At 41.0% G+C, this 15,667-nt stretch overlaps 1 protein-coding gene across 1 annotated transcript in view; it reads left to right on the plus strand.

The window, feature by feature from the left end:
* Positions 1–2,770: 2,770 nt before the first annotated feature.
* Positions 2,771–15,667, plus strand: part of lat (linker for activation of T cells) — a 28,714-nt gene continuing 15,817 nt past the window's right edge. The window contains exons 1-11 of the mRNA XM_045223162.1: positions 2,771–3,143; positions 4,363–4,477; positions 4,678–4,717; positions 4,952–4,983; positions 5,089–5,146; positions 5,253–5,302; positions 5,413–5,445; positions 5,884–5,926; positions 6,689–6,768; positions 8,802–8,891; positions 15,126–15,227. Of these exons, the coding sequence (XP_045079097.1) occupies positions 4,369–4,477; positions 4,678–4,717; positions 4,952–4,983; positions 5,089–5,146; positions 5,253–5,302; positions 5,413–5,445; positions 5,884–5,926; positions 6,689–6,768; positions 8,802–8,891; positions 15,126–15,227 (637 nt within the window). The 5' untranslated portion in view covers positions 2,771–3,143; positions 4,363–4,368. The remainder of the gene's footprint in view (positions 3,144–4,362; positions 4,478–4,677; positions 4,718–4,951; positions 4,984–5,088; positions 5,147–5,252; positions 5,303–5,412; positions 5,446–5,883; positions 5,927–6,688; positions 6,769–8,801; positions 8,892–15,125; positions 15,228–15,667) is intronic.

Below are 15,667 nucleotides of genomic sequence, written 5' to 3' on the forward strand. Positions count from 1 at the left end.
AACACTCAATGCAACACCGGATCCAACGCTACCACAGAGGCACATGTGTGGGTGCCATGCCATGCCAACCAGCTTTTCTGATGGCGGTCTGCTTGAGGAGCATCTACAGTAGCGAAAACATTTATCCTAAAATGATTGTCTGGAGACAATAATAATGAGTACACTGATGAATATGGGGAACACACACACAGAGCTACAGTGAGGGGGAAAAAGTATTTGATCCCCTGCTGATTTTGTACGTTTGCCCACTGACAAATAATGTAAATGTAAATGATCAGTCTATAATTTTAATGGTAGGTTTATTTGAACAGTGAGAGACAGAATAACAACAAAATAATCCTGAAAAACGCATGTCAAAAATGTTATAAATTGATTTGCATTTTAATGAGGGAAATAAGTATTTGACCCCTCTGCAAAACATGACTTAGTACTTGGTGGCAAGACCCTTGTTGGCAATCAGAGGTCAGACGTTTCTTGTAGTTGGCCACCAAGTTTGCACACATCTCAGGAGGGATTTTGTCCCACTCCTCTTTGCAGATCTTTTCCAAGTCATTAAGGTTTCGAGGCTGACGTTTGGCAACTCGAACCTTCAGCTCCCTCCACAGATTTTCTATGGGATTAAGGTCTGGAGACTGGCTAGGCCACTCCAGGACCTTAATGTGCTTCTTCTTGAGACACTCCTTTGTTGCCTTGGCCGTGTGTTTTGGGTCATTGTCATGCTGGAATACCCATCCACGACCCATTTTCAATGCCCTGGCTGAGGGAAGGAGGTTCTCACCCAAGATTTGATGGTACATGGCCCTGTCCATCGTCCCTTTGATGCGGTGAAGTTGTCCTGTCCCCTTAGCAGAAAAACACCCCCAAAACATAATGTTTCCACCTCCATGTTTGACGGTGGGGATGGTGTTCTTGGGGTCATAGGCAGCATTCCTCGTCCTCCAAACACGGCGAGTTGAGTTGATGCCAAAGAGCTCCATTTTGGTCTCATCTGACCACAACACTTTCACCCAGTTCTCCTCTGAATCATTCAGATGTTAATTGGCAAACTTCAGACGTGTATATGACCCCAAGAACACCATCCCCACCGTCAAACATGGAGGTGGAAACATTATGCTTTGGGGGACCTTGCGGGCGCTGCAGGATTTCAGTCCTTCACGGCGTTGTTTGTTACCAATTGTTTTCTTGGTGACTATGGTCCCAGCTGCCTTGAGATCATTGACAAGATCCTCCCGTGTAGTTCTGGGCTGATTCCTCACCGTTCTCATGATCATTGCAACTCCACGAGGTGAGATCTTGCATGGAGCCCCAGGCCGAGGGAGATTGACAGTTATTTTGTGTTTCTTCCATTTGCGAATAATCGCACCAACTGTTGTCACCTTCTCACCAAGCTGCTTGGCGATGGTCTTGTAGCCCATTCCAGCCTTGTGTAGGTCTACAATCTGGTCCCTGACATCCTTGGAGAGCTCTTTGGTCTTGGCCATGGTGGAGAGTTTGGAATCTGATTGCTTCTGTGGACAGGTGTCTTTTATACAGGTAACAAACTGAGATTAGGAGCACTCCCTTTAAGAGTGTGCTCCTAATCTCAGCTCGTTACCTGTATAAAAGACACCTGGGAGCCAGAAATTTTTCTGATTGAGAGGGGGTCAAATACTTATTTCCCTCATTAAAATGCAAATCAATTCATAACATTTTTGACATGCGTTTTTCTGGATGTTTTTGTTGTTATTCTGTCTCTCACTGTTCAAATAAACCTACCATTAAAATGATAGTCTGATAATTTCTTTGTCAGTGGGCAAACGTACAAAATCAGCAGGGGATCAAATACTTTTTTCCCTCACTGTATAAGAGGCACCTGTCGTGATTTGCCATTCCATGTCTGTGTCGTGTACTATCTATCTAACTGACATTTCTGAGTTGATTTTCAGATTCTACTTCCCTGACTAAAAAATAAAGCATTATTACTAACAGCTCAATTAGCAGCTCAGTTGACGATTACTGATTATTGACACGCATGGACCAAATGATAGCCAAGGGTCTGACTATTTGCACTGCCCCCCCACCCCATCCTTTTTACGCTGCTGCTACTCTAAGTATTTATGCATAGTCACTTTAACTCTACCCACATGTACATATTACCTCAACTACCTCAACTAGCCGGTGCCCCCGCACATTGACTCTGCAACGGTACCCCCCTGTATATATAGCCTCCCTACTGTCACATTATTTTACTTCTGCTCTTTTTTTTCTCAACACTTTTTTTTGTTGTTGTTTTATTTTTACTTTTTTGTTTAAAATAAATGCACTGTTGGTTAAGGGCTGTAAGTAAGCATTTCACTGTAATGTCTGCACCTGTTGTATTCGGCGCATGTGACCAATACGATTTGATTTGATTTGATTTGAATGTTGGCCACTTCTTATGCTGTTCCCACTGTTCCCTCTACAGCATAAACACTGGTCCAAATACAGACCCTTGGGGTACCCCGGCGTAGGATTTTGATTTAGAACACTAGGATGGTACATACATCTTTTGAACCAAGAACTGAATACTTGTCATTCCCTGTATTTTAATGTGTGTTTCAGGTCTCTCCGAGAGAGGTAGTGAGAGAGAGAAGTGGGCGATAAGATCAGAGGTACGGTGGTGGGGAGAGGTGATCTGAAACAACATTGTGAAGAACGATAGAAGAAAGGCACATTGGGGGAGGCTGAGGTGACAGCGGGGTAGGAGAGTTGATGAGAAGAGTGAGTGAGAAAAGGAAGGAGGAGGAGACTGAACAGGTCGTACAGACAGAAGGGTGCATCGAGGAAGGCACCTATGTCACGCTGCTATAGTCAAGATTCCTTACAGTTCACTGAAAGAGAGGAAAACCCAGAGTGGACAAAAAGAACAGATAGTTTTAAATAGAGTTGCATGTGGTAGGATAGGGATTTGAGCAACAGACAGGTATGGTATACTGTAGATCAGATGCATCCAAAATGGCACATCTCACAGTATAGCTGACGACTGAGCTGGTCTGGGGATTGGATTGCGGTCAACTCGGCCTGAACTCAACCTCCGGTTTAGAACCAATCTCATTGACCACCTGGCAGATCATCAGCGACCTACGACTTAACGCTCTGTTGGGAATCTACACAACACGTGCCAGGTATGAAAACTCCCTCCACTGATTGACTTCTACTTTATGCCTAGTTTCTTAACCTCTAGGTTAGTAGAGAATAAGCTAGAAGTGAAGAAGTAACTTGTTGATGTATTCACCTGGGTTGGGGTCAATTCTATTTCAATTCAGAAAGTAAACCAAATTCCAATTCCAAATTTTCCCCAGTGAAAAGCATTGAAGAGTATTGGAATTTCAATGTATTTCCTGAATTTACTGGAATTGACCCCATCCCTGGTACTCACAACAGTGTTGATTAACCCAACATTATTTTAGCATGTAGACATGATCACAATGTTGTAGATATAAATTACTTTGACTGAATCTGAATGTTCTTCAACATCATGGCCACCTGCACAGGGCCTAGGTTTTCTGAAGGCCTCAGGTCCAGCAGCGCTGTACTATACCACCTAACTGGGTCTAAGCTAGCCTTTCAGATCAGCCGTCCCTCGCTCTACTAAGATCTAGATCTAGATCAGTCTGAGTTTGGCAGAAAAGTCACCCTCCTTGTGGCTTTCTCCGGGAGGAGTGTCGCGACACAAAATGGCCACCATTTGTCACAATTATGGGCCCTTTTGAGTTCAACTCACTACCTATTAAAAGGTTTGGAGGGAGAAAGGTTCTGCAAATGAGTAAATGCCAGCCGTATGGTACCACACTGTAGTGTCATTGTAGTCGTGTGTCTGTTCTTGAGGTAGTCTTATTTTGTGTGGAGTTTATGCTTTATGTGTCACGGTACTGTAGATATTATGTAAAATACAGAAAGGTGTGTGATTACATAATTTATATACAGTTTGTGAAGAGTGTGCTGGTTATTTGAAAATACAGGAAATCCGTTTCCTGTCATTAGAGAGCTGAACTCAACCACAGAGTTATAGAGTTAGCAAGAAAGTTAGAGAGAGACAGCATGTGTGAAATGGAGAATCCAAAATCACAAGGAAGGAAAATGACATGATGAGGATTTAACACTGACAACCACATTCCTATTCAGAGGAGATAAAAAAAAAAACGTATATTACAACATTAGGGGCCATTTTTTAGTCTTGGACTACAAATCACTTTCAATTGAGAATCTCCATTTAACTTGCTTCTTAGTCCAAGACTAGTCTTAATCTGGGTCAGAGAAGACAGCATAATACTGCTTTAATAGTGTCATGTCAAAAGTGTAACCTGACTGGATGAGTTTGTGTGTGTTGTGTTCTTCCTGCAGACAGTGATGGAGGTGTCTGTGCAGCTGTATGTGTCGCTGTTGAGTGGAGCGGTCCTCCTGTCACTCATCCTGTTGACTGGCCTGTGTCTCAGCTGCAGAAGACACAACCTCCCTAGTAATACCAATGCTTTGTTACTATACCCCTGATGGAATCAATAAAGTTGTATTTAATTAAAACGGGCTCTATGTATGTAAAAGTTCATGCTGTAAATGAGAAAGTGTTCTTCTCAGTCAGCTTAACTGGTAAAATAAGGGTTAAATGTAAATAATTAGAAATAATAAAACGCATTTACAGAACATTTTTTTACCCCTCAGCGTCCATTCAGCAGCGTTACAGTGAGGATTACACTCAACAGTAAGCACTTTTTGATAAAACAACTATTCAGTGCCTATTCATAAAAATTAAACAAAATATTCAAACGTTTTCTGTGGCACTTGTAATATATGTCCGGTGCACTGTGTAAGTGTCCCCGACAAAAAGTGGGCCTGAATGTTTGCACAAATCTCCAGTTGATATCAGTGCATGTACAGTGTTGAGTCAGGTTACGATTCAAACCTCTACCAACGCTCTGGTTTCTTCTCCACTCAGCACCCCAGGATTCGGGTTGGCCCACCCACCATGTGAGTATGTGTGTGATGGCTAAAGTTCTACCCAAATCTTTTCATGATACTTCTTTAGAAAAATGTATGATGATGATGATGACTATGACGAACCTTCCTCCTCAGACAACCCCTCTGCTGCCACAAGCTGGGGCGCTCCCCCTTCCAGCCTCCTTTCACCCATGTGAGTTACTACACACACACAAACAAACGCACGCACGCACACACATACACAGAAAATGACTCATATTACCCGTCAAGCGAAATGTACCCGTCTTTCTATTCCACAGTTCACCACAGATCGGTGTGAGACCGAACTCTGTCACCCCAATTGAAAATGGTGAGATGTCTCTTCCTGTCTATTTTCTCCACTTTGGTTTCTTTCTTCCACCACCATCTCCATAACGTCACAGTTCAGTTCCTTCTTAATAGTTAGCTTTGTTCTTGCAGAGAGTAATGACGGCTATGAGACTCCAGGAGAAGGTAATGTGAACGCTATTATCCTACCATGTTCAATAACACTGATCCCCTCAAACTTTTGTGTACAGTAACTGCTGAAGAAGTTTAGAAAAATGGCACATTGCTCCTTAGGTGAAAAAATGTTTTATTGTCACATACACCAGATATGTGCAGTGAACTGTATTGTTTTACAGGGTCAGCCATATGACGCCCCTGGAGCCAGGGTTAAGTGCCTTGCTCAAGGGCACATTGACAAAGTTTTCACTTTGTTGACTTGGGTGTTTGAACCAGCAACCTTTTGATTACTGGCCCAATGCTCTAACCGCTAGGCTACTGTACCTGCCTTTTTTTGCACCTACTCAGACAATTGGACATTAAACCATTCATATACTCTGACGTGATTGATTGACAGCTGTGTGTGTGTCCGTGTGTCTCTGCGGATGTGCTATCTCTGTTCTATAGAGTATGTCAACGTGGACGACTATGAACCAGGATCAGGCTACCTGTGAGTGTTCATTTAATTTAGACAAAATACACTGAGTATCCCAATCATTAGGAACACCTTCCTAATATTGAGTTGCACCCCCCCCCCCCTTTCCCTCAGAAGAGCCTCAATTCGTAGGGGCATGGACTTTACAAGGTGTTGAAAGCGTTCCACAGGGATGCTGGCCCATGTTGACTCCAATGCTGCACACAGTTGTGTCAAGTTGGCTGGATGTCCTTTGGGTGGGGGACCTTTCTTGATACACATGAGAAACTGTTGAGCGTGATAAACCCAGCAGCATTGTAGTTCTTGACACAAACATGTGTGCCTGGCACCTACTACCATACCCCGTTCAAAGGCACTTAAATATTTGTCTTGCCCATTCACCCTCTGAATGGCACACATACATAATCCATGTCTCAATTGTCTCGAGGCTTAAAAATCCTTAATTAACATGTCTCCTCCCCTTCATCTACACTGATTGAATTGGATTTAACAAGTGACATCAGTAAAGGATCATAGCTTTTACCTGGATTCACTTGGTCAGTCTATGTCATGGAAAGAGCAGGTGTTCATAATGTTTTGTATCCTCAGTGTCTACTGTATGTCAGTGCCTGACTGTGAATGTTACACTTTGCTTTTCCAGGGTTTTCTGGGGGGAAAAAGTGGCAATTGTTACTGAGTGGACTGTCTTGGCTAAATTAAATGACTGTTAATTCTGTGGCTATAGAGTACTGGGGTGTCTCGGGTTTTGTGTAACCTCTCTCTCGTTCCTCCATATAGAATAGTGTTACCATCAGATCCGACTGGGTCTCTGCGTCATTCCAATCAATGTCTCATCTCCAAAAGCTCCCAAGTTACAGGTAGGTAATGTGGGGTGGAGAGGTGACTCATTACTTTAGCCCTCTTCGGACAGGATACATTTTAATGGGGGAGCTCAGGTAATGTAATTATGTGCACGAGCACAAATCACCACATCCGTAATTTGGTAAAACTGGTTAAACTAATCCCGTCCAAATTGTCCACTGGAAAAACTGACATTCTCTGGTAATAATTACATAACCAACGTTCTATAGTAATACTAGTCCTGTGCGAATAGGGCTTTTGTGACATATTGTGGTTGAATTATTTATTTATTTTTTGTGATATCCACATGGCAGTAAGCCCTATTCGGAGGGGATACATTTTACTGGGGGAGCTCAGGTAATGTAATTATGTGCACGAGCACAAATCACCACATCTGTAATTTTAGTCCTGTCCGAATCTGCCATGTCAGTAATTGTTACTTGGCAGGAAGGTTATTATCCCAGCCCTAAAAACCTACTGTTTTTTGGCAAACTCCCAGTTCATCCCTGTGTTTTGAGGGATCTTACAGAGTTTAACAGATGCTGCACCCAGTTTGGGTAAGAACTTGGGAACAAATTGATGCTTAAAACAAAGTGCTATGCACGTAGCCTACAGCTGAATGAACTGTTTTGTCACATATCAACTTTCCTAGAGCCATACTTCTCTTTTAAAAGATGAAGTGGACAATATTGTGCCAATGAATTGATAAATTGCCAAGTACGTCAGGTAATTAAATGTCTGCATAGGTTACAGTTCATGGTTCTTAAAGATTATGTACTTTTTACTCCATACATTTTCCCTGACACCCAAAAGTACTCGTTACATTTTGAATGCTTAGCATAAAATAAAACTAAAATGGTGCTGTCTGGTTTGCTTAATATAAGGAATTTGGAATAATGTATACTTTTACTTTTGTACTTAAGTATATTTGAGCAATTACATTTACTTTTGATACTTAAGTATATTTAAAACCAAATACTTTTAGACTTTTACTCAAGTAGTATTTTACTGGGTGACTTTCACTTTTACTTGAGTAATTTTCTATGAAGATATCTTTACTCTTACTCAAGTATGACAATTGGGTACTTTTCCCACCACTGTACATAACCAAGTCCTATAGTAATACTAGAGTGCAAAGCTGTCATCAAGGCAAAGGGTGGCTATTTGAAGAATCTCAAATATAAAATATATTTTGTTTTTATTAACACTTTTTTGGTTACTACATGATTCCATATGTGTTATTTCATAGTTTTGATGTCTTCACTATTATTCTACAATGTAGAAAATTGTAAAAATAAAGAAAAACCCTTGAATGAGTAGGTGTGTCCAAACTTTTGACTGGTACTGTATTTTTGTATTTGTTATTGTTTACTTCAGTTTATTTAGTAAATACTTTCTTAACACTTATTTTTCTTAACTGCATTGTTGGTTAAGGGCTTGTAAGTAAGCGTTTCACTATAAGTTCTACACCTGTCGGCGCATGTGACATAAAATTTGATTTGATTTGACAATTTGTACATTTAGGAGACTCAGTTTTGTTGATTAAGGGCTGTATTCAAATCTTATCGCTGAAGTTCAGCTTTACAGCGTGATTGAAATATAAAGGCTATGTCCCCGCTTTTGCGAAGACTGCATTCGCGGTAAACGCTTAAAATTACCTTAACATTTCTAGTGCACAATCTGTAACGCTTCAGCGATACAGCTTGAATAGAGCACTCATTTGCATACATATGTTGCCAGCAGCAGCAGATTTCTTTCCTCTTTAAAGTTTTTCTGAAGCACATGTGCAGAAAGTTATACAGAGGTTTAGAAATCAGGAAAAGGCGTCTTGATGGGCCATAGAATATTATTGATAAAATGCTGTTTGAAGTATTCACATCATGTTCATATGATATGTCAATGTAGAAGCAGAGGAGGACAAAGAGCAGGGTGAGTGATGCAATAGAAATATGTCCTGTAGGTTTATCAGTATAAACATCACAAGGGTTGTGGACTGGAGTGTACATATACAGTATATACCTCAATCCTGTATGTGTTTTTGTGTTCACAGAAAACAGTAGCGCAGATGGCAATAGGAATGGCAACGTGGAAAAGAGTGATGACAGTGATGAAGGCAGCAATGACTATGTCAATACTAAAGGTATGGCCCACATTGGCACATTGAATAGAATCACTTTTCAGGAATGTTATTTTTTCCTGATTAATCAGGAATCCCTGCTTTTTTGACAGTTGTAATAACCCATGGAACTCTTTATGCCTTGGAAGGAGTGAGGGTGTAGCACTTTAAAACTGATTACTTTATTACTAACCCGGATCGTCATCCCTGTGTTTTTGAGGGTTATCATAAGGTGAATGCACCAATTTGTAAGTCGCTCTGGATAAGAGCATCTGCTAAATGACGTAAATGTAATATTAAAGTTTAACAGGTGCTGCACCCAGTTTGGGTAGAACATGGGAACAGATTAATGCTTAAAACAAAGTGCTATGCACGTAGCCTACAGATGAATGATCTGTTTTGTCACATATCAACTTTCCTAGTGCCATACTTCTCTTTTAAAAGATGAAGTGGACGATATTGTGCCAATGAATTGATAAATTGCCAAATACGTCAGGTAATTAAATGTCTGCATAGGTTACAGTTAATGGTTCTTATAGACCCTTTTCCAGTACACGACACAATGACGTCACGCACAGATGCTCGCGACTCTTGGCGTCAGTAAGAAAGCCATCGCCATCTGTACCCATTCAACATAGCCTAGATTTAAGTTTTTATTACTTCTAAACAAAATAAACTTATACTCTTACAATGATGTTTTGATTCTTGCTTGAACAGTCGCTAACATTTTATTTGGTTGTGATCTTTGCAAAATAACTATTTTGGATGCAGCAGTTGTTAGCTAGAACGCTAACGCTCATTGATATAGGCTGTAGCAAAAGCTAGCCAAAGAGCCATTTTACTGGTTGAAGTTGAAGTGTATTTTAAGTATAATGCAGTTGATTTGTGATGATGACAAACATTATATTAAGCAGGACATTCATAGGAGCCTTAAAATCAAATTATAATCCAAAAGTAGTGTGAAATGCACTCATAAGCAACATGTAAATAGAGGCAATTTTGCTGCACGAGGGCGCAACGCCCTCGTGCAGCAATGTTTGTAAACACAGAAAGGGGTCTATAGATATGCATTATTATTTTGAATTTCTCCGAACTGAAGGCCATTAGGTTAAGTGGCGATTTTTAGCATGTAAATCTTGGTGGCACAAACTAAACAACAAAAAAATCTTAGATGCATGTTAGGGCATAAACAAAGCTGTTTCAACAGCAGAACTTTCTTTTCAAAACCATGGAGTGAATCCTTAGCACAGCTACATCTGACTATCGGCGGAGCCTTGTCTGGCAGCCCTATTAACTGCCTTTAAAAAAAACATAGCTGATATGGCTGAATTGCTTAAACAAATGTGGTTTCTACTGACAATTGAGAAGTACAAACCATGGCATTAGGGAACGATGAGCGGATAAGAGGCAATCCGTAATTTCGATTAAGAAATTAATGAGTGAGCTAAGACGGACGTAGTCAATATAACTATTTGTTCAGCACTTTTTAAATGTACAGCGACAGAATTCAAAACATGGGACGTTCTTACAGTATTCTCCCTGTACACCAAGTAGGAACTGTAGGATAAATAAAGGGGGTATATAAGCAGACAATGAAAGCTCCTACAATATTCGATGATGACATTTCACTAAAACAGGCTATAGGCTACATGTGCACCACCAAGTCAGAAAAGTAGGCTAAGTTATGAGGGGGAAAAGGACCAATTTATTAGGGTGAGGCACATGGGCTACTAACAACTTACTACACATTTAGTATTACTTTCTTAGTTACAGTATACATATCTCCCTGGCATATTGCATCATTTATGCAGCAGCAAACAATACATTTTTGGACTCACTTGAACAGGAAGATGGCACGGCAGTCCTTCTTGTGGGCAAACTTTGTCATGAAACTTTGTCATCAAATATGGCATTCTCTGGATTTATGGTGCTTTCAAGACAACTGGGAACTCTGGAAAAAAACGAGGTTGAATCATGATGTCAGTGATCTTCAGGTCGGAGCTCTAGAACGAGGCCCGAGTTGGATGACCGTTCAAAACATGTTTTCCCAGTCGGAGCTCGTTTTTTTCCGATTTCCCAGTTGTCTTAAACTCACTGAAGTCTGAGATTTCCCAGTTCCTAGTTTCCAGTTGTTTTGAATGCGGCTAAAGTCATGCTGGATTGAAAGCATGGCCAATGTATTCAACCTTTTCTGGCCCATGGTGTCGCGTGTGAACACTTGCAGTTAGCCACTGATTCCTTCCAAACCACTCATTATTGAATTTGCGATTTCCAACTTGTTGCGTAATGTTTATGGCCGATGAGCCACGATACGTTTTATCTATAATTTCTCTTCATATGACAAGGATTGAAAAGGATTTGCCAGTATATTGTCGACGTGATTCATGATGATGACTGCTTGTCTAGCTTGCTAGCTAAGATTTTGAAAGTATGATGTTGACGTGATCAGTCCAATCAAAGCTACGGTAGATATAACGTGATTTGACGTCATTTTATCTGTGGCCAATGACTTTGAGCCTTCTTGGATGGGCACTTCTAATGTAAATCTATGGCAGCACCCAAGGGGGCTTGAACTTTCGAGCTCTCCCTGGCTGCAGTCCAACATTTTTATTTGTACCCCCTCAGCCCTCGCGCTAGTCACTTTCCTTTGGGGGAATCCCCGTCGAAACCGGATGCAGTTTGATTGTCAACGGAGGTTCAATTCACTAACGTTACCTCCTCGGCCCTCGATTTAGCTTGAGGGAGCGAGTGAAGAACTAAGATCACTTATGGGGTTGATATGACCCACTATTCAATGCAAACTGTTGTCATGTGTCATACTCCGGTGGCTGCAAAGTGTCAAATGTAATCAACACAGCTGCAAAATTATGAAGCTAGCTTGCAAAAAAAAAAAAAATAGATTACATTGATTTTAGCGTTGGAAAATTGGCTTAGTCTCGTAGTGAGGACTCTATAAAACGTAGCTAGCTTCATAAACATAGCTTTGGGAATTCTGAAATGTATTGGAAGAAATGACCAAATAAAACTAGCTAGCTAGCTAGCTATGGGTAACTGTAGCTAGCTAAGTTACCTGACAGGAGTGCTAGCTAGCTATGTTAGCTTGCTAGGTACAGTCATAGCTTTAGGTTGGTTGTTTTTAAGCTCAATTTCAAGATTTCCACCAAGGACGTTGCCTCTCCGATCATCACTCTCCCTCGCTTGGGCAAGGAACATTTAAGGTACACTCGGATGTGATGTAAAACGTTATTCAAGGACTGCGGGTTTAGGGCAGAGGGCTGTCTACTTTGAATTTGGACTGGGTCCCCTGTAGATTTTGCGGTAACGTAGTGTTCCCATGAGTGACAGAATACTGAGCCAATCACGGCGCAACTAGAGAAGATTACCAACCCCTACGCTCTGTATTTTCCGCTGGCTGCCCCAGCACCACAAAAAGCACCTGTATTTTGGAGCTGCCTTATTCAAGAAAGCAAAAAAGAGACCATGTTTATATGCGGCTTTATTAACTCAATATTTTTTTGCGTTCTGCCCCACCTGCCCTGAATGACGGGTGGCCACTGATTAGGTCAATATTAGGCTATCCCTAGACATTTGAAATATCTTCACGCCTAGAAGAGCCTCCAGGCTTCCGTCATAACGGTCAATTTTGAATGAGGAAAAAAAAGAATTACAGGGGCAGTTTGGTAAAACTAATCCCATTCGAATCGTCCACTGGAAAAACTGACATGCTGGGGTAATAATTACATAACTGACGTTCTATAGTAATACTAGTCCCGTGTGAATAGGGCTTTAAAGACACTTAAATACATGGATATTACAATACATACACAATAAAACATTTCAGTTGAAATCACAAGTGCAATGCATGCCAATATGTACATTTAGGAGACTCAAAAGAGTTTTGTGGATTAAGGGCTGTATTCAATCCTTATCGCAGAAATTCAGCTTTCGTGGAGACTACATTCATTGTAAACGCTTAAAATTACCTTAACATTTCTAGTGCACAATCTGTAACGCTTCAGGCGATACAGCTTGAATAGAGCACTAATTTGCATACATATGTTGCCAGCAGCAGCAGATTTCTGTCCTCTTTAAAGTTTTTCTGAAGCACATGTGCAGAAAGTTATACATAGGTTTAGAAATCAGGAAAAGGCATCTTGATGTGCCATAGAATATAATTGATAAAATGCTGTTTGAAGTATTCACATCATGTTCATATGATATGTCAATGTAGAAGCAGAGGAGGACAAAGAGCAGGGTGAGTGATGCAATAGAAATATGTCCTGTAGGTTTATCAGTATAAACATCACAAGGGTTGTGGACTGGAGTGTACAGATAAAGTGTATTTGGAAAGTATTCAGACCCCTTCACTTTTCCCACATTTTGTTACGGCCTTATTCTAAAATTGATTAAATAAATAAAAATCCTCATTAATCTACACACAGTACCCCATAATGACAAAGCGAAAACAGATTTTTTGGAAATGTCTGCTATATTATTAAAAATTAAAAACAGGTACCTTATTAACATAAGTATTCACACCGTTTGCTATGAGACTCAAAATTGAGCTCAGGTCAAATCGAATCAAGTCAAATTGTATTTGTCACATGCGCAGAATACAACAGTGAAATGCTTACTTACAAGCCCTTAACCAACAATGTGGTTTTAAGAAAAATAAGTGTTAAGTGAAAAATAGATAAGTAAATAAACAATAAAAAATGGACTAATAATGAAAGAGCAGCAGTAAAATAACAGTAGCGAGGCTATATACAGGGGGTACCGGTACAGAGTCAATGTGCGGGGGCACAGGTTAGTCGAGGTAATTAAGGTAATATGTACATGTAGGTAGAGTTAAAGTGACTGCATAAATAATAAACAGAGAGTAGCATCAGCGTAAAAATAGAGGGGGGTGGGCAATGCAAACAGTCTGGGTAACCATTTGATTAGCTGTTCAGGAGTCTTATGGCTTGGGGGTAGGTGCATCCTGTTTTCATTGATCATCCTTGAGATGTTTCTACAACTTGATTGGAGTCCACCTGTGGTAAAGTCAATTGATTGGACATGATTTGGAAAGGCACACACCTGTCTATATAAGGTCCCACAGTTGACAGTGCATGTCAGAGCAAAAACCAAGCCATGAGGTCAAAGGAATTGTCCGTAGAGCTCAGAGACAGGATTGTGTCGATGCACAGATCTGGGGAAGGGTACCAAAACATTTCTGCAGCATTGAAGGTCCCCAAGAACACAGTGGCCTCCATCATTCTTAAATGGAAGAAGTTTGGAACCACCAAGACTCTTCCTAGAGCTGGCCGCCTGGCCAAATTGAGCAATTGGGGGAGAAGGACTTTGGTCAGGGAGGTGACCAAGAACCCGATGGTCACTCTGACAGAGCTCCAGAGTTCCTCTGTGGAGATGGGAGAACCTTCCAGAAGGACAACCATCTCTGCAGCACACCAATTAGGCCTTTATGGTGGAGTTTGCCAAAAGGCACCTAAAGGACTCTCAGATCATGAGAAACAAGTTTCTTTGGTCTGATGAAACCAAGATTGAACTCTTTGGCCTGAATGCCAAGCGTAATGTCTGGAGGAAACCAGGCACCGCTCATCACTTGGCCAATACCATCCCTACGGTGAAGCATGGTGGTGGCAGCATCATGCTGTGGGGATGTTTTTCAGTGGTAGGGACTGGGAGACTAGTCCGGATCGAGGGAAAGATGAACGGAGAAAAGTACAGAGAGATCTTTGATGAAAACCTGCTCCAGAGCACTCAGGACCTCAGACTGGGGCGAAGGTTCACCTTCCAACAGTACAACGACCCTAACCACACAGCCAAGACAACACAGGAGTGGCTTCGGGACAAGTCTCTGAATGTCCCTGAGTGGCCCAGCCAGAGCCCAGACATGAACCCGATCGAATATCTCTGGAGACCTGAAAATAGCTGTGCAGCGACGCTCCCCATCCAACCTGACAGAGCTTGAGAGGAGTAATCGCTGCCAAAGGTGCTTCAACAAAGTACTAAGCAAAGGGTCTGAATACTTATGTAAATGTATATCAGTTTTTTTTCCGTTTTTAATACATTTGCAAATTTTTCTACAAATCAGTTTTTGCTCTGTCATTATGGGGTATTGTGTGTAGATGATGAGGGGGGACAATTTAATCCAGGTTAGAAAAGGCTGTAACGTAACAAAATGTGGAAAAAGTGAAGAGGTCTGAATACTTTTCGAATGCACTGTATACCTCAAACCTGTTTGTGTGTTCACAGAAAACAGTGGCGCGGAGGACAATATGAATACCGATAGGAATGGCAACGTGGAAAAGAGTGATGACAGTGATGAAGGCAGCAATGACTATGTCAATACTAAAGGTATGGCCCACATTGGCACATTGAATAGAATCACTTTTCAGGAATGTGTTTTTTTGCTGATTAATCAGGAATCCCTGCTTTTTTTACAGTTGTAATAACCCATGTACCTCTTTATGCCTTGGAAGGAGTGAGGGAGTAGCACTTTAAAACTGATTACTTTATTACTAACCCGGATCGTCATCCCTGTGTTTTGAGGGATATTATAGAGTTTTAACAGGTGCTGCACCCAGTTTGGGTAAGAACATGGGAACAAGTTAATGCTTAAAACAAAGTGCTATGCATGTAGCCCACAGATGAATGATCTGTTTTGTCACATATCAACTTTCCTAGTGCCATACTTCTCTTTTAAAAGATGAAGTGGACGATATTGTGCCAATGAATTGATAAATTGCCAAGTACGTCAGGTAATTAAATGTCTGCATAGGTTACAGTTCATGGTT

The sequence above is a fragment of the Coregonus clupeaformis genome, chromosome 10, assembly GCF_020615455.1.
Source record: "Coregonus clupeaformis isolate EN_2021a chromosome 10, ASM2061545v1, whole genome shotgun sequence".
Lineage (NCBI taxonomy): Eukaryota > Metazoa > Chordata > Actinopteri > Salmoniformes > Salmonidae > Coregonus > Coregonus clupeaformis.